The sequence below is a fragment of the Puma concolor genome, chromosome E4 (genome assembly GCF_028749965.1).
Source record: "Puma concolor isolate L17-30 chromosome E4, mPumCon1.1.hap2, whole genome shotgun sequence".
NCBI classification, from domain to species: Eukaryota; Metazoa; Chordata; class Mammalia; order Carnivora; family Felidae; genus Puma; species Puma concolor.
In genome coordinates, this window is record NC_141683.1 from 11982824 (window position 1) to 12006542 (window position 23719).

At 41.8% G+C, this 23719-nt stretch overlaps 1 protein-coding gene across 2 annotated transcripts in view; it reads right to left on the reverse strand.

The window, feature by feature from the left end:
* MARK1 (microtubule affinity regulating kinase 1) overlaps nt 1-23719 on the reverse strand; it is a 119562-nt gene that overhangs the window by 20851 nt on the left and 74992 nt on the right. For both annotated transcript variants that reach the window (XM_086693948.1, XM_086693947.1), the window contains exons 7-13: nt 19773-19829; nt 15701-15937; nt 15495-15614; nt 5175-5274; nt 4021-4133; nt 1076-1229; nt 583-776 (exon numbers count right to left, since the gene is read on the reverse strand). In XM_086693948.1, the coding sequence (XP_086550074.1) occupies nt 583-776; nt 1076-1229; nt 4021-4133; nt 5175-5274; nt 15495-15614; nt 15701-15937; nt 19773-19829 (975 nt within the window). The remainder of the gene's footprint in view (nt 1-582; nt 777-1075; nt 1230-4020; nt 4134-5174; nt 5275-15494; nt 15615-15700; nt 15938-19772; nt 19830-23719) is intronic.

Consider the following 23719-nt stretch of genomic DNA (forward strand, 5'->3'; position numbering starts at 1 on the left):
TCACACTGAAACGACAATTTGGCTACATACAAAATTCTGGGTTCAGTGTGAGTCTCTTTTAGTTCTTAAAACATATCACTCTACTTGTCTTCCTGCATTCGTGCTACTGTTGAGAAATCTGATGTCAGTTTGAATTTTGTTCCTGTTAAGGTCATCTTCTACCTTATCCTGGAAACTTTCCAGAAGTTTTCACTTGGTTTTGGTGTGTGTGTTTCACACTTTAGTGAGTCCAGGAGTAGGTTTTCCTTCTGGCTTCTGTCTTTCTGAATCTTTTATTTTTATTTTTTATTTGAGACAGAGAAAGAGAGAGAGAGAGAGAGAGGAGGGGCAGACAGAGAGGGAGAGAGAGAGAGAGAGAGAGAGAATCCCAAGCAGGCTCCACATTGTTCACACAGAGCCCGATGTGGGGCTCGATCCCATGACCACGAGATCATGACTTGAGCCGAAATCAAGAGTCAGACGCCTAACTGACTGAGTCACCCAGGCGCCCTGAAACATGTTTTTTAAAAGGATGGTTTCCAAGATTATTTTTTTCAAAAGCAATCTGACAACAAATTGCAACGTGCCAGAATGTTCACTCACACTAGGGATAGTTGAAGACTTTTTCCTTTCCGGCCCCACAAGAGGACTTGCAGTCACCTCACTTTTTGACCCAACCGTAGTGCTGCCAAGTTTCCGAGCTAAGTCCTTGTCCCACTCGTCTTTCTGTTCACTCTCCACACTGTTAGCCTGAGGCCTCTTGGTGTATGACACGGCAGGGGGAATGGAGGGCCCAGCTATAAACACATTAAGAAAGCACAGTTAGCCGAAGATCCTCAGACACAGTTTCTCCTGGTGAACAAAACCTCTAAGTTAAAAATATCCTTCCTTATATATTTTACACTTGGAACTAACATTAAACTGTTTGATTATAAAAGTTAGGTCAGTCCCTAAAAGGGGGATTCTATTAATCATGCAATAATAGAAATCTGTGATAACAGATGATACAAGCACATAAACACATGAGTGCGGAGTTCTCGATAAACACAAGTTTGGGCAGGACTGGTGTCTTTTCACTGGTTTGACTTCTCCCCACCATGATCACTGAAACGCCGCTGCTTCTGGTTTGCTGAGATGCTTCGCTGGACCTTCAGGTGGGCAGGGGACTGGAGGCTGCTGTTGTTCAGGTCACTGCTGGGCCGTGACCTCTGACACAAGCTTCCGCTAGATAACGACTCGCCGCCTTCAAACTGTAAGGAGAAGACAGACCGCAAGGATTTTAAAAGAAAAATGTTTATGCAAACAATATGCACTCCTGGTTTTCTAATCTATCCCAAGCCATACGAAGAGTAATCAGAACCGAAAAGAAAAATCAGTTTGGACACAGAACTGTGAGTTGGCAACCAGGAAGGGAGAGAACTGGGTACAGTGGGTCTCCACGAGTCCGTGCGCCCTTCTGTTACCTTGTACAAGTGGTTTGGGATCCTTAGTTTAGTCAAAACACCAAAGACCAGTTACCACTTACTGAATGGTTATCATATAGTAGGTGTCTTGCTAAGCAGGCTCTTTCTATGTTACTTTGTGTAGTCATTACAATAAATTCAATTGTTTACTAACCTGAACTTTACAGATGGAAAAACTGAGGTTAGGAGGACCAAGGGCAATCTTTGGGATTCAAACTCAGGCATAGTTGGAATTCAAACTTAGGATGAAATCTAAAATTTTAACTTCAACCATCCGCTTTTTTTTTTTTCCTACCACACTTACAGAACAAAATTTGGTTTATTGACTCTGATTTAGAGACTACATCTATTTAGATAAGCACAGTAAATAGGGGGTCGATACACTAGCCCTCTCCTTGTAACCACAAGAGGTTTGTTGCCCGCAAACTTCTGACTGAGTCACTGGCATCCCAAGGGAAAATGTAAATTGATACGTAAAGTTACTAACGACAAATAGCAGAGTTATACTGATGAAAGTGGTAACAGAGAACACGGAACACACAGTAAAGTGCCAGAAACTGTTTTAGGAACTGTGCAAGTATTAGTTCATTTAACCCTCTCAATGACCCTCAGAAGTAGGTACTGTTATCCTCATTTCACGGAGCAGGGATCGGAAGCACAGAGAAATTAAGGAAAGTGCCCAAGTTGATAGTTAGCAGCTGTGCTGGGGTGGAGGAGGGGTGGGGATTCAAACCCAGTGAACCTGGCTCCAGAGTTCAGGCTCTTACTACTTAGAGTAGCCTCATTTGTTTGTATTCGATACAATTCAAACTTCATTTTAATTCATGCACGGGCTGGGCTCTATACTTATGACGCCAGTGCTTGCTTAAGAGGAAAATTAAAGATCTCAGGACTGAAATCTCAACACGTAAGTAGAAATAAGTCAAAGACTTTAGAAACAACCATTTTACTATTTCCCACTTCTTTAACTTCTCTTGATTTGCCTTCTTTGATACCGCTTCTCCAGCTGTTCGTGTCTCCACTGAGCTCCTCCCCCCACTGGAATGGCAGTACCCAGCTGGCAGGGCCAGAGAGGGACAGATGAGTTACCACGTGCGAAGTCCTCAGAACAGCGGCTGGCACGTTAGTGCCGTGCTCCTCTGACGATAGCTCGCAAATGTATTACTGCTGCTTCTAACACTCCCTCCAACCCAGACCTTTACACCCAAGTGTCTACTGAAGAGCTCCACCCAAGAGGAATCTCAAATTCACCCACCTCAAGTTGAACAAACCTTCATCTTCCCCCTGAAATCCACTCTTTTCGTATCCCGGCAAATATGTCTCACAAAACCAGTCACCTGTGCTACAAATCTGAGGGTCCCTCGGCCTCATTTCCAACAGGCCGCCAAGTACTGCTAATTCTACCTCTGACGTGTGGGCCTGCTGTGGATGTCTGTCGTCCTGTCTGTCCTGGAGCGCCCCGCACCTGCCCCCGACCAGAGCAGCGGCACGCTGTAAGCGCACCGCTGACTGCGACCCCCTCTAGAACGAGGGCTCCTTGCGAGCAGAACACGGCAGAGTCTGTAAACGTCAGCTGAATGTACTGCTTCGCCAACAGCTACCGTCTAATTAAAGAGAATTTCAGTCTATTCCACAAAGTGCCTCCCACAGGTATCTAATCATTAACAAGCTGTCAATGTTCTCGGCTCTGTTCTTGACTCTCAATTCATACCTTTATTTTTGCTGTGCCAAAGGACTGTTTGGTTTTATGGTTCAACCACCATCTGTACACAGTTATTCCTGACCTGAATCTATCTCCTTATTATACAGATCTCTCCCGGCCCTGAGAATTCCCCATTGCAAGGATCAGAGCCACTGGATGTTCTAGACGGCAAAATACCACCAAACAACATTTTCCTGGGTTCCCACCTACTCAAATCACTTCAGATACATGTTTTGTTTTAAATGCCATCCCTTCCTTCCATCTCGTCTTCCTGCACACCCAGAATAACCATGTTCCTTTGTGCAGGGCTGTTGTTTCTGGAGACACAACCCTGGGGGCTCTCATTCTCAAAGACTAGACTGTGTGTGCCCCTCGGAGCTAAGCAAGGTACTTGGTCTGCTCTTGCATAGCAGAAATCCCCCCTGGTACTTGGAAATGAAATCAGCTCATAACTTAGCATCTAGAGTTTGAACTCGAAAAATAAGAATGTTAGGGCCTTTATATTATTTTCCATACCATACAGAACAGATGTGCTAACATTATATCTTAGCTGTCACTTGTCTCAAGAAACAGTTGACATTAGGGGCGCCTGGGTGGCGCAGTCGGTTAAGCATCCGACTTCAGCCAGGTCACGATCTCGCGGTCCGTGAGTTCGAGCCCCGCGTCAGGCTCTGGGCTGATGGCTCGGAGCCTGGAGCCTGTTTCCGATTCTGTGTCTCCCTCTCTCTCTGCCCCTCCCCCGTTCATGCTCTGTCTCTGTCTGTCCCATAAATAAATAAAAACGTTGAAAAAAAAAATTTAAAAAAAAAAAATCTATTAAAAAAAAAAAAAAAAAAAGAAACAGTTGACATTAATCTGAAAAGGTAAAGAACTTACTTCAGGTGGTTTTCTACCTAGTAGAATATACGTAGCCATAACTTCATCATATTTCTGATTTATTAAGGCGTCATTTATCTCATCTCGCGCAAAACCCATGGTGACCATGATGTCTAGAAAAAAAATGCAAATTTTCTGAAAATGGGTTTATTTTAGTAAACAAACCAACAAATGTAAGTTTGCCAACACAAGATATGAAAAATTCTGGAATTTTAAAGAGTAACATTAACTACCAAAACTTCTGTATTATTAACACACAGATACTGCATATTCAGATGCTATACAGTCACAATTTTTCATACAGAAACTACACCATGGGATCCACATTCACGTGCCTAGCCCGCTTCTCACCACCTAACACATTCCTGAGCTCCTCTGTTCAGCCAGAGAGAGACACACTATCCATCTGTGACACACACAAAACCCCTTCTTTCTTTTTCTCTATCTGTTAACACACCGTCCGCCACCCATGGAGTGGTTTCTCTCATCTCCTAACAACTCCTACTTTCTGATCTGAAGGCAGGCTGATTCTTCTTTGGGAGGCTTGAATCCCGCAGTTGTTCTGAGCCGATTCCTAACACCCTAGAACACGCCTCCCTTGCCCCTCTGCTCTCAAGACAGAGAGGAGCACGGTTGAGATGAGTCAGCTGTGAGTTTCTGCTGGCTTTGGTAACGGAGACAGAGTTGCAGAGAACAGGTTGGAAGCAGAGCGCGGCTGGGTGTGGGAGGATGCACCCCGCCGAGACGCCGGAAAATAGAAAGGGAGAGCCAAAGTGTTCATCCCCTCAGCTCAAGTGCCTCCACATTTTTGGTTAAAATACACGCTATGTTTTGCTGATACTTATCAGTCTGATCAGTGCTGATACTTAAACCATTCCTCCTGTTAGGGATTTGCTGAAAGAAAAGAACTAGGTTTATCTACATTATTTTAACTTCTGTATCACTGTTGTCAAGAACTGAAATGGATTTTAAAATACATGAGGACAAACTTGAAATTGTAACGTTTGGTGAAAATTCAGGGAAAGAAAAGATGACAATGCAAGTGTTTTCCAAATAAAAACGATTTCCTATTTATGTTTTTAAACACTATTTTGGTAGAGTGCAGGTCTCTTACAGTATAGGGCCAGCACGTCTCCCAGTATTTAAATACTTACCTATCCGTTTCGTGTCATTGAAATCTGGTTCAGGCTCAGAATATGGCTTTAGTTCTTCTTCTTCGTGACCGACGTTCATCCACCGATCTTTCATTATTTGCTAGGAAATAAACTTTACATTATGTTTGGCCAATCAGAACATTCCACCACTTATTTTAGCTCTATTTTTAGTGTGAAATTTTTGGGTTCACTCAGCAAGAATCATGATGTTTTCAATCTAAAGTCAGTCTGCAGGTTGATTGCCAGGCCGAAAGAGGGGTGAGGCTTTGGGACACACTTACATACCTTGTGACAGTGACAACTATCGTCACGCACACTCCCTGAATGTATGGATTCAAAATAACCTGCTGCCCATATTCCTCTAAAAGGAATATTATCTCATTTGCAAGTTTTAATCTCAGAACCCAGTGATTTCAACCTTTGCTTCATCCTATTGCATTTAAGATTAGTGAAGAGAGTATTCATTTTTCCTGGTCTTCTACCCAATGTATACTTATACACCTGTATTTTAAAACCACCACTTATAAAAGCGTTTGGAAAGCAGACACCATGGGGAATGGAAGACAGGGTTAGTAAGTAAAGACGGCTCAGAGAATGTGGAAGGGGAGAGTGGTCAGAATGTCAGAATGGAAGCCAGACTCAGGGATGAGCAAGGATGGGGATGAAAACAGGGACTGGTGTGAATTAGAGTCAAAACCAGGAGAGGTGCGAATTCGAGCAGTCCCGGTTTGTTAAAAGGCAACCTAATTGGGGGCATCCTACGGAATGGGGAAAATGTTCACAAACATATACTGGAGAAGGGGTTAATATGCAGAATACATATGGGAAATCTGACAATTCACTAACAACAAAACTGCCCAATTCAAAAATGGGCAAAGGACTTGGATAGATATTTCTCCAAAAGAATATGCACCAAGAGCCAATAACCCTATGAAAAGGTCACTAATCTAACATCACTAAACATCAGGGAAATAAAAACCACAACGAGGTATCACCTCACTTCTGTCAGGATGGCTACTATAGAAAAAAGTGAAAGTAACAAGTGTTGGCGAGGACGTGGAGAACAGGAGCCCGTGGGTGCCGCCACTGTGCCTGCACGACGGTGTTTCTCCTTCGGCGAACAGTGTGGAGGCTCCTCAAAAGGTACCACCAGACCTATAAATATGATCCGGTAATCCCACCTCTGGGTTTATGCCCACAAGAACTGAGAACGGAATCTTGAGGGGTATCTGCACCCCCGTGTTCACCACAGCTTTCCTCACAACAGCCAAGGTGTGAAGCAACCCAGGCGTCTGATGGATGAATGCGTAAAGAAGATGTCGTCTATACACACAACGGAATGTTACTTAGCCTTAAAACAGAAGGAAATCCATATGCTGTAGCACGGATGAAACTTGAGGACATTTCTAAGTGAAATAGGCCAACCACAAAAGGACAGATAATCATTACATGAGGGATCTAGAGTAAACGAACTCACAGAAACTCAAATTACATCCTTGGTGATGTTCTCAAGTTCAAGATGGCAATGTTAACAGACTGAAGATAATAACGAGTGGGATGAGACTTGTCACAGTCAGATCTGCAGCAAGTGAAAGATTCTGGAAGACTAAGAGTCCATCACATGACAAGGGACTGGAAGGGAGAACGCAGGCCACACGGGCAGACGCCCAAGGGCAAACGGCAGGGGTGCGTGTCTGGCGGACAGCGAGTTCAGTACGACCGGTGGGATGGGTGGGGAGGCAAGATGAGGGTAGGATATTAATAGGGTTTCTTTCAGTCACCTAAGGGGCACGTCTGGAGGGTGTGATTTTGAAGTCTCTCTGGCCAGTGTGTGGAGAGTGAACCAGAGGGGTTCGTGACTGGAGGCCCAGAAGTCAGCTAAGAGGCTTTAACAAGAATCTAGGAGAGAGGTGATGCCCGTCTGAATTAAACGGAGGCAGTGGCGAGGGGAAAGGACAGATTTTCAATACTGGGCTGGTAAAAATCAAGAAAACTTCGTGACTGGATACGAGGGGGAATGAGGATGTGGGACCGTTCAGAGGAAGAGAAGATGATGCCCAAGTTCCTGGTGTAGATGACGGAGTAGACGTGGACACCACCTACTGGGAGAGCAAATTCAGAAAGAGGAGGAGACTGGATGGGGAAAGAGGCAGCTGAGCGTTGGAGCAGAGGAGTTTGAGGTGCTGGCGGATAGATATCCAAATAGACATGTTCTGTAATGTTCTGTGAGCTCCAGAGAAGCTCAAGAGAAATCTGGGCTGAGGACAGAGATTCAGGAAGCAGCTGACACATGACGTCAGAAGCTGTGGATTCTCCAGGAATCCCAAACAGAGTCGGAAGAAGTAGAGGGGGGTCCACGGCACAGCCCCACGGAACACTGGCATTTAAGGGTTAGAGAGAAAAGTGACCCGAGAAGTGAGTGGAGGAGGGAAATCTGCACAGTGTGACACGGAAGGAAAGGCAAGAGTTTTTAGTTTTTAAAAATGTTTCACTTATTTATTTTGAAAGCGAGTGAGCACATGAGCAGGGGAGGGACAGAGAGAGAGAGAGGAGAGGGTTAGAGAATCCCAAGCAGACTCTGCACTATCATCACAGAGTCTGACCAGGGGCTCGATGCCATGAACCAATCGCGTGATCGTGACCCGAGCTGAAATCAAGAGCTGGACGCTCAACTGACCGAGCCATCCAGGCGCCCCAAGGCGAGTTTATCGAGGAGGTCCTGTCAAAGAAGGTGATGATAAAAAAGTAACCTGCTGTGTTTAGGAGCAAACACGAGTGGCGTCCCTGAGGGAGGTTTCAAGGGAGCAGAGGGGCCACTGAGAAATAAGGCACAGGCGAGGACACGCGCAGCGTAAGCGGAGCTACTTTTTACAAAGTCGGGCCGGAAAGGGAGGAACACGAGGGATTCTAGGCAGGGACTGCGGGCTTGAAGGGTGCCTTTTTCTAAAATGGGAGATACACGTACAGAGGCTGTGAGACAAAGGTGTCAGCAGAGTGGGGGCTGGACGGGACAGAAGAGGGAGCTTTTCTGAAGGAGAGAGCCATGAGAGGCACACAGGGATCTGCTTCACTGAAGTTAGAGCCTTTGAGGATAAAGACTGGGCCTTCACTACCTTTCTCAGCACACACGCTTGGTGCTGCGTTTGGACTGGGCAATATTTTATTTTTGATGTTTTTATTTATTTTTGAGACAGAAAGCACGAGCAGAAAGCACGAGCTGGGCAGAGAGAGAAAGAGACAGGGACCGAAGTGGGCTCTGTGCTGAGAGCAGAGAGCCCGGTGCGGGGCTCGACCTCACGCACCATGAGGTCATGACCTGAGCTGAAGTCAGACGCTTAACCGACTGAGCCACCCATGCGATGCGGCCCTGGGCAATATTTTAAAATAAGGCTGCTACAGAAGCCCCGGGTACAATGACATGTTGAGAGGAGCTTAGCAACGAAGACGGCTGAGGAAGCCGCTAGAACTTCCGTGAGACAGACAACCGAGGGCTGCGCTGGGCCTGAGGACACTGAAGAAGGAAGAGCTACAGAGGTATCATTCGAAGCACCTGATGACAGAATTTGTTCTGGGAACGAGGGAAAGAAAGGCTAGAATCCAAAAGGGTTCTGAGGATTCTAAGTCAGGTGCCTGGTGGAATAAACAACACTGTATCCGTGAATTAAGTGAGAAACGCAGGAGCAGTGACAGATTTGCTAGCTGGAAGATGGGCAATTAAAAGCAAAAATGAAGATACTCCAAATTTCCGGATATTTCTCAATTACACTGTGCTTGCTGGGTGTTCGTTTCATAACCATTGTGTGTCTGTCGTCATCAAGGAGAAAAACGTGTGTGGGCCACAACCCGCAGGCAACTTGTCTTTTACCTGGGGAAATAAGATTTGCTCCTGAAACCTGAAAGTATCTGAACACACGACAGAATTAATTATTCAAAACTGTGCTATTAGCAGTGCATATTGTGCTTATTAATAAAGGGCAAAGGGGCGACTTGTGGTGTGGGCTGGGGTTTTCAGGGAACGAATCATAAGGAGAGAGAATGTGAGGTGACTCTGGAAACACCGGGAGAATCTGGGTTGGTGGAAGAGTCAAGGCAGAAGAATTCAGGAGGAAACAGTGAGGAAGCTCCCTTCTCTGACTCGGAACCAAGGTAACGTGGAAAAATACAGAAGAATGGGAGATAAAGTTAGTATCTTCAGATGACTGGATTTAAACATGATGTGATGGGCGATGGAGAAATGCTACATTTCACCAACATGGATGTTACACAACATTTTTTTTTTTTAATGTTTATTTATTTTGAGAGAGACAGAGAAAGAGAGAGAGAGAGAGAATGAATGAATGAATCCCAAGCAGGTTCCACGCTGTCAGCACAGAGCCTGATGAGGGGCTTGAACTCAGGAACCATGAGATCATGACTTGAGCTGAAACCACAAGTCAGACGCTTAACCGACCGAGCCACTCAGGCGCTGTGAGAGGAACAATCTGAGGAGACGTAGCAGGAGAAGGAACCCTGCTGGTCCTCACACAAAGTTAGATCTGAGGCAAGGCTCATCCAGGGAAAGTGGGGGAAATCCCAGGGATATGGAGACACCAGGGCAGCGAGGAGAGAAGGAACGCGGTTTTGCCGTCCTTTTTTTCTTACTGTCGTCACTGGGGATTGCCAAGGGTCCACCCAGCACAGTCTGTCTCACAAAGGTAGTTGGATTTCAAAGCAAAATAAAAATCGTCTGAAGAAAATTTTCCTTTGGCAAAAGGAATGGAAGGTAAAGATGGGAAAGAAAATCTGCTTAAAGGAACGCGTAGAGGCATAAACTCTTAATTCTAAATGTGAAGGTCTTTTCCAAGAATAAGGCACAGGGAACAGCAAACTATGGATGTAGAAGAGGGAAGACCCATGTGCAAGAAGCTGTTCTTAGCTGTGTGAACCTCATGCCCTAAACACTTCTTCTGTGGGAGCCAGGGTTTGCCCCGAGGCCAAGGCAGAAAGGCCCCCGGAAACGGAGGTGCTGCGGGCCAGGCGAGTGGTCACGTAGCCCTCGCCGTGTGGCTACAGGCGCAGTTCAAGGCCGCACAGCGCGCTAGACCTGCCAAATAAATGAACCCACTTCAGATTTCACTTGAGATCTCGGTTTCTCTCTTTAAAAAATGCTCATTTATTTTGAGAGAGAGAGAGAGAGCTCAAGCGAGGGAGGGGGAGAGAGAGGAAGAGAGAAAATCCTAAGCAGGCTCTGCACCACTAGCACAGAGCCCGGCATGGGGCTCGATCCCAGGAACCAGGAGATCAGGGCCTGAGTCAAAAGCAAGAGTTGGACGCCCAACTGACTGGGCCACCTGGGCATCTCTCTCTCTCCTCTCTCTCCCCTCTCTCCCCTCGAAGTAATCTCTAAGCCCAACGTGGGGCTTGAACTCATGACTCCAAGATCAAGAGTCACATCCACATGCTCTACCAACTGAGCCAGCCAGGCCCCCCCTGAGATATCTCAAAATGAGAAACAAGAGGTCAAACAAGATTCCAAACCGAACAAGAGAGAGCTCGCTCCAGCCACCACTGCCAATGGACACAGATGACTATTTGCTAGAAATTCTACCAAAATAACTGATTCAGATGAATTATCAAGAAAGAAATTAACAGTGGAAATACACAACTTATACCTTAGGTTCACATTAAAAATTTATGGACTTCAGGATTGCCAGATGGAAATTTTTCTTAAATGGTTTTAACCCCTGTAAAAGTTCACCATATACTTCTGAATCTGTATGTAGAAATCTTTCATCTATTTATTTAAAAAAAATTTTTTTTTTATATTTTTGAGACAGAGAGAGACAGAGCATGAACGGGGGAGGGTCAGAGAGAATCCAAAACAGGCTCCAGGCTCTGAGCTGTCAGCATAGAGCCCGACAGGGGGCTCGAACTCATGGACAGCGAGATCATGACCTGAGCCGAAGTCGGCCGCTTAACCGACTGAGCCACCCAGGCGCCCCTCTTTCATTTTTTTAAAAAAGGTTGTTATTATTACTAATTTTTGCTTTATTGCCTCTTGTATTGGGCAGATGCAAGCAAGATTTGCAAGACTACCTTAGCAGCAGCTGAAAAGGTGTTAAAGCAAAAATAAATACTTTTTTTGAGGAGAAACATAGATGACAGAGAAAGCACCAGAAAGAGGAGCTTTGCCTTAGGCTCATATTTTTTGCATTATTTTGAGAGGTAACACAGTCCATTCTGGTTAAGAACTGGGAAAATTAAGGACATACACAGAGGGGATAGCAGAAAAACATGATCAGTTTCTTTCTAATAAAAATATCTAGACACACCAATATTCCAATAAATAGGGAAAAAAGTATCATAGTGTATAATATAAAACACAAATCCTTTAAAAATCCTGTGTGATACTATCCCTCCTGTTATTAGTGCAGTGAGCAAGCTCTGACAGCATTCATACACAACTTGGAAAAATTATGCAGCCATTTAGATCTAGAAACAACTAGAGGTCAAGCAGTAATTTCATTCATTTTATTATCATGGGCGATAAATTAGGTACTTAATATATAAGGCTTTAAGAAATACTTTAATGAAGTAGCAATTATATTTGAGAAGAGGAAGATATCAGAGTTAAATGAGAAGTTTAGTAAGATAACAAGATAATAAGATTCTTAAATTGAACTTCAATATTAACAAATTATATAGTGAAGAAAGACTAGTGTTTGCTCTAATCAGTAACTCTTGACACTCAAGTAGCACTGAAAAAAATTCACAAAGTTTCATTTGTTTTTACATATAAGAATTAACAGAGGAAATATTTCATATTAAGATGTTACAAATCCGGTAAGGCTGATTAACCAGACTCCATTAGACTAGCGGTTCAAAGACACAGAGAGCTTCTATGTAAAAAAGCACAGTTAACCTAGTCATTAAAAATACTAAGCATTATCTCAGATGAAATAAAGATAAATTAAGGCAATTATGACAAGCCATATAACTACCATAAAGGCATCAAATGTGGGAAATTATTACATCGAATACTGAATCCAGGTGGAGAACAGATACCTTCAAATGCCTTAGGTCACATTCAATCTTGTAGCAATGATACAGAAGACCTGTCAGACTGTTTACACCCTCTGACGCACTAATTACACTCTGGAGAATATATCTAAGCATATATCCCAAAGGGAATAAAAGCATATCACGTTATTATTAGTAAAGACCATGGAAACAACTAACCCAAAGAGAACAACATTGCTACTGGCAAGGAAGGAGCTCACGTTTACGATAAAGAAGAGAAGTACCCGACCCAAAACCTTTTAAGTTAAAAGAAAAAAGAAAAAAAGAATGCAACACAACACAGAAACATTACTACCGTACAAAAATTTATGTTTACACACTCAAGATTAGGGTTTTGCAAACTGTGGGGTTTTTTTTTTTAGAGCTTAAGGATTTTTTTGCTGTACAGTCGCTACTAAAGTTGGTACGAAAAATGGAAGTGAAGACTCAAATGATTTTTGACATTATTGCTATTTCAAGGGGAGTTTCTCAAGGTTTGGTATTAGCAATCTTTTTTTTTCTTTTCTTTTTCTTTTCTCTTCTTTCTTTCTTTTTTTTAAACGGTGTCAGGTTTCTTTGGAAAGTTATTTCCGGGAACTAGCCCACAAAGGCGGACTAGCCTTTGTACAGTGATATCTGCAACATTATGATAATGTTTCCGATGCAGACTCATGGTTCTGTGGCTGGAAAACTTAGTTTTGATAAGCTGGAACAGAAGGTTCCAGTCTATACTCAAATACATAGCGCTGAGACTCTGATGATCAAATGTTTTAATGCAGTAATTTGGCTTTAAAATTCAACCCAGAATTCCAATACTTTCATCTTTTGCATCTTAACGCTAATAAGGATGAATGACTTAAGTATGTGGCTACTGTAAATTAATCATCTTTAAGTGACTAAGTACATCATATCAACTGTCTAAGGGATTTGTAACATCCATAATCATTTTTGTATGTTCTTTTTGCTCTTCTCATTAGTTAAGCGGATGCCTCAACTGTGAACATTTTATTCACTTGTTTTATTCACTTATTTTATTAAGTGACATTCAGGTAAACTAGGTTCCTATGATAAAAGTGGGTCATAAAGCAGGATTAAGAAAAATTCAAGTTGCCATAAAATTTTACTTATTTTTAAAATAGTCTTTATTTTTGTTAAGTAAGCTCTACACCCAACGTGGGGCTTAAACTCATGACCCCAAGAACAAGAGTCGTCATGTTCCTCTGACTGAGCCCCCTGTTGCCATAAAATTTTAGAACTGATATGAGAGTCAACAGTTTTAACTTTTTTCACTATTTCACGTAACTTTCTTAATTTTTTTTTCTAACGTTTATTTATTTTTGAGACAGAGAGAGAGCATGAATAGGGGAGGGGCAGAGCGAGAGGGAGACACAGAATCCAAAGCAGGCTCCAGGCTCTGAGCTGTCAGCACAGAGCCCGACGCGGGGCTCGAACTCACGGACCGTGAGATCATGACCTGAGCCGAAGTCGGATGCTTAACCGGCTGAGCCACCCAGGCGCCCCTCATGTAACTTTCTATGAATAATGGTTAAAAATAATTTTAATGTTTTTTTTTTTTTTAATTTATTTTTGAGACAGAGACAGACAGAGCATGAGCAGGGGAGGGGCAGACAGAGGGGGAGACACAGAATCGGCAGCAGGCTCCAGGTTCCGAGCTGTCAGCCCAGAGCCTGACGCGGGGCTCGAACTCACATACTGTGAGATCGTGACCTGAGCTGAAGTCGGACGCTTAACCGATGGAGCCACCCAGGTGCCCCAAAAAACAATTTTAGAAAAGTAATAATATTAAAGAAGGCAGGCCTCTGTACGAAAACACTGATAACATACTCTTTTACCCTCAAAGGAAAAAAAAAACCCACAAAAATTATAGGAAGGAAGTAATCACGTTTAAACAAGTCAGTAAAAAATATCTGATATTTGATTCACTGGTATAAAGCATTTATAACATAATTTCCCAATGGAAGTCACCATCTTTTAACTTCCATCAAAACATACCGTACCTTTTGGTGGAAAATATTTGTGGAAACAAAGTTACAAAGCCCAAAGTAACCTGAGAGCTCTGTAACACAGTGAGCTCTGACTCACCATAAAGCTGTCTCCTACCCAGCATGAAGTCTATGCCAGAAAGCCCCACTGCTACACTAAAAAGTCCAGTTCAAGTAAGGTTAACTCCCTGAATTCTCTACCCCATCTATTAAGGCAAATAAATGAAGACAAGAAAGTACCAGTGGATAATACATGCGGGATCTCTGAAATCGTCTTAGCACAGGTTAAAATATCATTCTTCAAAACAGATGGGCGAAATCCTTAGAAAGTGGTTTAATGGCAGTGTCAGAAGGAAAAAAGGTTAGACATTTTGGTTTTGTGAACCTCTGTTACGTGGCTATAACGTACTGAGTATATTTATAACCGCACAACAGCATCTATTACAAATAACCTCGTGTGTGGAACGTATGTATGCAACACAACAGTGTGTTAAGAAATGAAATCCCTGTTTCCAGTATGTTCGACTTAAACTGTAAATTTTCTGTACTGATACTGAGTGTTTTCTTTAAAAAAATTTAAGTTTTTTTAATGTTTATTTATTTTTCAGAGAGAGAGAGAGAGAGAGAGAATACGAGCAGGGAAGGGGCAGAGAGGGAAGGAGACACAGAATCCGAAGTAGGCTCCAGGCTCTGAGCTGTCAGCACAGAGCCCGACCTGGGGCTCGAACCCACAGAGTAGCGAGATCATGACCTGAGCCGAAGTCGGACGCTCAACTAACTGAGCCACCCAGGGACCTTCTGTAAAATTGTTTAATGTCAGCTACTAATTTCAGATATGGTCATGAAATATTCACTGGATTAGAACTTCGACTATCTTTTCTTTCATCCTTGAAATACCAGTATTTCCTGCTGCACACAAGGCTCCCACTTTGGAGCAATTTCTGATGGGCCAGGTTTTCCTCCTTCTCCAACAAAAAGTCCATTTCATTCCTATTTTTATGTTGTTTTAATTTAATACTTCACTGCAGGACAAAAAAGAAATAACAGTCCTTAAAGAAGCCGAACATGACAACTTCGGAGCAGGGAAAGAATCATGCCACCTTCCCTAGCCCTGAATTTACATGATTTGCCCATTTTCTAAGAAACAAAACGCCAAAAAACAAAAACACGAAAACAAACAAAAAAACACAACAAAAGCCACAGGGGAAAAATTATTTAGAATGCTCTTGGAATATTTTAATTGTGAAACTTTAAACGCGGAGTACAAACAATAACTTACTTCTAAGCTGCCTCTCTTTATTGGATTCAGCACCAATAATTTCTTCAGAAGATTTTCACAGTCGGTGGACATATAGAAGGGAATACGGTACTTTCCTCGTAAGACTCGCTCCCGTAGTTCCTTAAGAAGGCAAAGAAAGTACTCCTAACTGGCTCCTGAAATGATCATGCCTGAGATAAAACATTAGTACCGACTTCCACCGATACCTTCAAATTCTGGCCATCAAAAGGCAACGAGCCGCTGACTAATGTATAGAGAATGACGCCGAGGCTCCACACATCCACTTCAGGCCCGTCGTACTTCTTTCCTTGGAAAAGCTCGGGGGCAGCGTAGGGTGGGCTTCCACAAAATGTGTCTAATTTGTTCCCGACTGTAAATTCATTACTGAAACCAAAGTCAGCAATTTTAATATTCATATCAGCATCAAGGAGAAGATTTTCAGCCTGCGAGGAAAATTAAAAAAAAAAAAAAAAAAAAAAAGAAAAAGGACAATGTAAATGCCTACACAAAATATTCATTATAACTGCTTCAGATCTCAAACATGTATTTCTTCCTTCTCATTTTTATGCATAATATCAGATTTAGAAGCCCAGCACGGTGTTTCAATGCATAACTGTTCAGAATCGCATCCGTGTAAGACTGAATGTTAACACTATATAAGTGAAGCTCTCGTCTATAGGAGTATCTGCAGCTGTTTAAGAAAAGTTACTGAGAACGCTTTTTCTTCCAAGTTACGTTAAACCCATTTTTTTCCTTCACTGTAAGAAGCATCCTGGAACCGTACCTTAATATGACCTATGTCAAGAAATGTAAGTTGACATAACACTAATCCTTCTTGGGCTTAAACCAACAAGGTTAGGGGCGCCTGGGTGGCTCAGTTGGTTCAGTGTCTGCCTTCGGCTCAGGTCATGATCTCACAGTTTGTGAGTTCGAGCCCCGCGTCGGGCTCTGTGCTGACAGCTTGGGAGCCTGGAGCTTGCTTCGGATTCTGTCTCCCTCTCCCTCCGCCCCTCCCCTGCTTACACTCTGTCTCTCTCTAAAAAACAAATATTGGGGTGCCTGGGTGGCGCAGTCGGTTGGGCGCCCGACTTCAGCCAGGTCACAATCTCGCGATCCGTGAGTTCGAGCCCCGCGTCAGGCTCTGGGCTGATGGCTCGGAGCCTGGAGCCTGTTTCCGATTCTGTGTCTCCCTCTCTCTCTGCCCCTCCCCCGTTCGTGCTCTGTCTCTCTCTGTCCCAAAAATAAATAAAAAACGTTGAAAAAAAAAAAACTTTTAAAAAACAAATATTAAAAAAAAAAAAAAACCAACAAGTTTACTCAAAAGTGCTCTATTTTAATAGACCATCACTGATTAATGCAAAGCTCAAGAGTATACCTAAAATAACTGCCAGTCGGGGGTTCCATGCTATTGAATTAAACCTTTCGTCTTCTCTGATAGAATGCTTCCTCAACAAAGTTCTGTTCTTTTAGTAAAACACAACAATACAACACAGCCTCCACTAGATCTTGTTTAAGTTTCTTTTTGCTGTTCTAAAACTAGATTCTCCTCTTCTGGAGGTATATTTTGGTAGAAAGCAGTGATTTCCACCCTTGTGTTTTCAGATGCTGTTTTTCCAAGATCCTAAAACAGAATCATTAAAAAAAAAAAAAAAAGGTTGAAACGTGCCTTTTGTAAACACAAGCTGAATTGCTTGTGTTTACAAAAGGCACGTTTCAACCTTTTTTTTGTACATGTCTCGTTTCAAACTCTTTTATAACTGGATAGATTAAGGAAATTATTTATTACATTGTAGATGTGTTTTATGAGGTCACCAAAGGGAGTACAATTTGGCTAAAATGAAAGGCAGACTTGTCTGCCTCGCCGGAGAGTCAGGCACTCTGTCCACCTTGCAGCATTTCCCTCCCTCACCTTCCTTCTTTTTCCTTTTAAGGTGTGCTAGCTTGGGATAGCTATTCTAAAAAAGGGAGGTATGTTTAGCACCCAAAAATACGACAATAATGTGGCGTCACTTATGACATGAATATTGCAACAGCACATACATTTGGGACATTTCTATTAAAACCTAACATTTACAGACCGGTGTGACAAAACCATCTGATGTTCTGATGTAAGAGCCTGGTCCCTGTAAATTTCTGGGGCCATGCGTGAGCAAGTGGGGCTTTTTGGGTCTCCATGAAGATGTCTGGATGGATGTGAAAGTACGCAGGCTGCGTCGGAAGGGCAGAGCTGGAGGGGGTCTGAGATCTGCTCCAGGAGCATGAGGGAGAGCCCATCCCCCACACTGCAGGGAAACTCAGGGTGCTGCACATGGTTTTAGTTTTTCAGATTTCTTTCCATGTAAGAAATGAGATAAGCTGGGCGTCAAACATACAGTCAGGGGAACACTCCTCTACTTTCTCTTTCTTTGTGGAAGTGATTTCTCCCTAAAATAGCTGTGGGAGGAAATGGAGAAGGAAAATTTGGGAGCAGTAGAAGATCTGCAACCTCAGAAAAATGGGGCCAGAATATGGGATTAGACTCTTGACAACTGCTTAAGACAGTACTTTTAAGTATAATATGAACCAGGACTAGTAGCTGACAGACGACCTGGGGAAAAAATGTAAAAAAGAAAAATAGACTCCTAGGTAAGGTACAATTAAAGTTCAGTCTGGAAGAAGAGAGAAAAAGGGGGAAAAAAAGACAAATATTTTAGCCCCAGGACCTTCTATTCCCATAAAAAAAAAAAAAAAAAAAAAAAGACAAGAGCACACCTGTTTGGCCACACCATTTCTTTCTTTTTAAAAATTATATTTTTAAATTTCTCTCTATTTATTTGAGAGAGGCAGAGACAGAACGAGTGCAGAAGGGGCAGAGAGAGAGAGAGAGGGAGAGAGAGAGAATCCCAAGCAGGCTCCACGCTGCCAGTGCAGAGACTGATATGGGGATCGAACCCATGAAACTGTGAGATCAGGACCTGAGCCGAAACCAAAAGTTGGACGCTTAACTGACTGAGCTACCAGGCGCTCCTGAAGTTATTTTACATTTTTAAATAAAAATGGTGTATGTACTTAAGGCGTGCAACACGATGATTTGATATATATACACAGTGAAATGATTACAACAGCCAAGCTAATTAACATAGCACCTCCTCATTTAGTTACCATTTTTGTATGTGTGATGACAGCATCCGAAATCTACTCTCTTAGCAAATTTCCCAGTATTCAATACAATATCATTAACTTTTTGAATAGAACACTGAAAGCTCAGGCAGCCAAAGCAGAACTAAACGAGACTTCATTCAAACAGAAAAGCTTCTGCATAGCAAAGGAAAGGATCAAAAGGTATCCTATGGACCGGGAGAAAATATTTGCAAACCCTACATCTAATAAAGGACTACTATCTAAAATATATAAGGAACTCATACAACTCTGTAGCAAAAAACCAAACACCACAATGAAAAAATGAACAAAAGTCCCTAAACAGACATCTTCCCAAAGACGATATACAAATGGGCAACAGGTATATGAAAAGGTACAGAACATCACTAACCTCCAGGGAACTGTGAATCACAACCACAATGAGATAACACTTTCCACCTGTTAGGGTGGCTATCATCAAAAGTATAAAAGATAAGGTGTGTTGGCAAAAATGTGGAGCCAAGGGACCCCTGCACACCGTTGGTGGGAACATAAACTGGCGGAGCCATTATGGAAAAGAGGACAGAGATTCCTCAGAACACTGAAAGCAGTCCTTCTCCTGGGTATGTATCCAAAGGAGATGAAAGGGTACCTTGCAGAGATATCTGTGCTCCCACATTCACGGACACAAACCTTTCATGACTGTCACAACTTTTTATTCTGAAATATGCTAGTTTACGCTCATCACATGCATTGGACGTTCACAGAAACACTTAAAGGCTTCCCGTTCCTCGAGCTTTACTGTGGAGAGTGGACACTGGCAGCACGTCACATAAACCTGGTCCTGTGCTCGCTACCTTCCTTCTGGCGGAATGGGATCTCAGGCATTTTTAGATGGGGACAAAGCTCCGCACTGATCTCTTACAACCAGCTCACTAATGGTGAATCAAATCCTCTAGCCTTTAATGCCAGATAACTTCTCCTTCGTATTTTCTTCATTTTCTCAGTGGAAATACTGCCTTCATGAAGTTGCTAGGAGGCAAATAAAAACCACTTTCCTCGGACAGAGCCCAGCACAATTAAGCAACCAAAAAGATGGCTCTCACACTACAAAGCAGCTGTTAACGATTTAGACTTTTTGTCATAAAATCAGTGGCTTACCTTAAGATCACGGTGAACAATGCACTTTTGATGGCAATACTGTACAGCAGATACAATCTAAAATAAATATTTGGATAAAAGATGTGTAATTATTTTATGGTAAAAACACCGCAATTTTCCTCCAATGATCACCTCCAACTAAGATAAATTACCAACTTAGATTTCAAAGTAATATTTCACCATTTCCCTGTTCTCTCAGCTCTGAAAACTACGTATGTTACACTTAAAACGGAAAAGGTCACTTTTTTCCAGTGTAGACACGCAGCATTCTCTCACTAAAAGACACTAAAATATTTCTTTGTCAGAGTCCGTGAAGGTTTCTGTGGGCTGTTATATTTCTCTGCTGACATGATCAAATGTGTGCATGCAATTTGTAGTTCTGATCAAATGGCTTATTCTAATGTTGGAATAACAGCTTTGGCACACATGAATCAGTCTATTTTAGGAATCATTATCAAATGTGTTCAAGGCATGTTTTTTCAAGCGAGGCCAATCAAAGGGGTATCTGGCATTGTCCTGTACTTATTCATATATAAAGAAATATAAAGAAATGGGAAAATGGTTCGGCCTTAAAACGAAACCCAAGTATCAAAAAAAAAAGAGGGAAAAATGAAATTTGATCTTAAGCTGTTAGGAGGTCGGTCAGGCAGATTATTCTACCCCTGTAACTAGATATTGTATGCAATCATCATTTTTAACCATTACATAGGGTTCTTTGGGGACAAAGACTGAACAAGGAGGAACCCAATGGTAAGAGCCAAAGATACAAATGAGAAATAGGTTATAAACAATTCTATTATAGTTATTTTACTCCATAAAATAAAGACATTCAAAGAATCAGATAGTAATCAAGTTAAGAACTGTTTTGTACATGTAATCCCATCTGATGTACAGGACGGCCATTTTAATTCACAGAACATTCACTTCTGTGGATTCAGTTAAATGGAAACACGCTATGAATGCTGAATACTGGTAAGGCATTAACAAGTGGAGACAAAAATGAGATTTTTAAAAGTCTAAAGATGATGTGAAGTATGACCATGCTAATAGAAATATGGGTTAAAAAACATTCAAAGTAGAAGTGAGATTGATAGTTCAGTACTATAAAATTATTCTAATGTATATTAAAATGGTTCAGGCAGAAACATGAATTCAAAACAAAATCAACACACAATGACCAATATGTAATTCGATTAAATTCATTTTTGATTCAACAGTTTACTGAGTACCTGCTACGTGCAAGAAAATGTGCTGGCTGCTAGGGGAACACAAAATGAACACGACATGGACCCTGCCCTTAAGGAGCTGAAAGTCCGATTAGGAGAAAATATGTACACATCTTACATGTCTATGAGCAACCATAATACAAGGCAGAGTCATAGAAGCAGAGGTGCAAAGAAGCGAGGGGAATCATATTATATAAAGAACAATTTCAGTTAGAAATGCTGCCCGGAGTAGGTGATATTTGATCTAAGCCATCCTTGAATGACAGTACTAAATATTTCAGGATGAGATTTGGTGATGGGGAGGTAGGGGCAAGGTGGTGAAATGTACTGATGTTGAGACAACACAATGTATTTGAAAGTAGGTGGGAAAATGGTAATAGTGGCAGTAAATGTTGACAGGTTGGTAAAAACCTCCAAATTCCAAACTACACAGGTACCACAGAACCACCAAATGTTTTTAGGCAGAGCAATTGTGAATGAGTATGATCAATTTGAAGTGTAAATCCCTAAAATACAGCAGAATCTTGCAATGAATAGTTGTAAGTATTAATTTTCTCAAATATGCTTTAAATTTCTAATATCCAATTTTCATTAAAACATGTTTATTAGGCAAGAGATACATACTTATATGTAAATATCGATACACCTTTTAGAAAATACTTATTTTTGAGAGAAAGAGAGATGCAGAGAAAGAGGGGGAGACAGAGGATCCAAAGCAGGTTCTGTGCTGATAGCAGAGAGCCTGATGCAGGGCTCGAACTCACAAACCATGAGACCATGACCTGAGCTGAAGTCGGAGACTTTAACCGACTGAGCCACCTAGGCGCCTCCCAGGCACCCAGTATTAATACATCTTAATGAATATATTATAAGGCTATTTTTGTATCATGGATGACAGAAATTTGCTGATAATACTGGTTTTCAAGACACTCTGTCTTAGTAACAGTGAAGAAGGCATGTTATAGATAATGATTCGGCTATCAAACATGCATTTCACATTAGACAGAATGATCTCTATGAAAGCAGTTCTAAAGGCATTTCTGCAATAAAAATCTCCTGAGCCTTAAAGTCTTAAGAATGGAAAGATAATTAAAGAGAATGCTCCGTATTAAGTATTTCATTCTCCCCAAACTCTATGACCTCTGACTTCTATCAGTTAAATATGGTGGCTTATAGTATTACGAAACTTACCTAGCAGGTACACTTTTCTGCCATGAAAGAGAAGTTCTGCCTTCTGTCTGACTCACTGCAAGAATCCCCCACTCACAAGCCTAAATTTTACTGCATTATTCTATGGCCAGATCCTTCCATCCCAAAACATTCTGTACCTCCTTAAGTAGGATGTAGGAACTTCCTTGTGATTGTTCTTTTTTGGATTTTGAAAACACGATTTACAATCAGGCCTGAACTGACGCTAAAAACCAGACATGTCAGTGTTTTGCTATGAGGTGCAAATGTTGCGTTGCTTTGCAATTAACTTGTAAGTGAGTCAGGAACTCCCAAGTTTTAAGTTACTGTTATTGGAAGAGCGGAATCAATACTACGATTTTCTTGTAGGCCCTCAAAATTTTAGGAATAGAGGAGCACTGTATGGTCAATGACTGCTAAATTTCTCTTAAATTGTCTCTGGATGATTCTAACAGCAGAGTCAAGGACATAGATATGTAAATACTTGCTAATATAGTACATTCCTAAACTGTTAAAGTAATTTCATGATACAGAGCAAGTAAAAATAAATGTACATTTATTCTTTGTCTTAACTGAATTTATAAAGAAAAATACGTACCTCGAAAGGAAACTGAAAAACAAATATAACATATAACCTTTTGTCAAAATGACTACAAAACTGTGTGTACGTGTATCCCTCATTTTAAAGAACATGAGTTACCTTTTTAATTCTGAAGGAAGACATATAAATAGTAAATACATTTAATATGTATAATAAATAATTATAAAGGAAATATTTCTTATTGCATTACATTTTATTTTATTTTATTTATTTATTTTTTTTAAACTTTTTTAACGTTTATTTATTTTTGGGACAGAGAGAGACAGAGCATGAACGGGGGAGGGGCAGAGAGAGAGGGAGACACAGAATCGGAAACAGGCTCCAGGCTCTGAGCCATCAGCCCAGAGCCTGACGCGGGGCTCGAACTCCCGGACCGCGAGATCGTGACCTGGCTGAAGTCGGACGCTTAACCGACTGCGCCACCCAGGCGCCCCATTACTGCATTACATTTTAAATAGCAACATGAAGAATATGAAACTGATTTCAAAACATAATTCAGACTCTATTTTTAAAATGAGCCAATGAGTAATTATGTGGATTTTATGACACTATCTACGTTCCAGCCTGCTATCCTGTTCCAACCCATCAGTAAAGACGGGCAAGTTCTTTATAATAGCAGGCACTGTCACCTTCTCTAATTTCACAGACTACCCGACACAGTTTTGTCCACACAGTATGATTTCAGTAAATAAATACAGCCAGCTGACTAAAAGGAACAAGAGTGAGTAGCAGCAGTCTATGGAATATACAGTAAGATCCCAGCGGAAACATTTAATGTCAACTGTAATTTTCTTGCTGATTGGCTACTAACTATAACTTCATGACTGATACTGAGAGAACAATGGCTTTTAAAGTGATGACTAGAGCTTGACTTAAGGTGAGCCTCTGGCCCAGGACAGGAGAGCCCAGAATGGTATGTCCAGTTCTTTCAT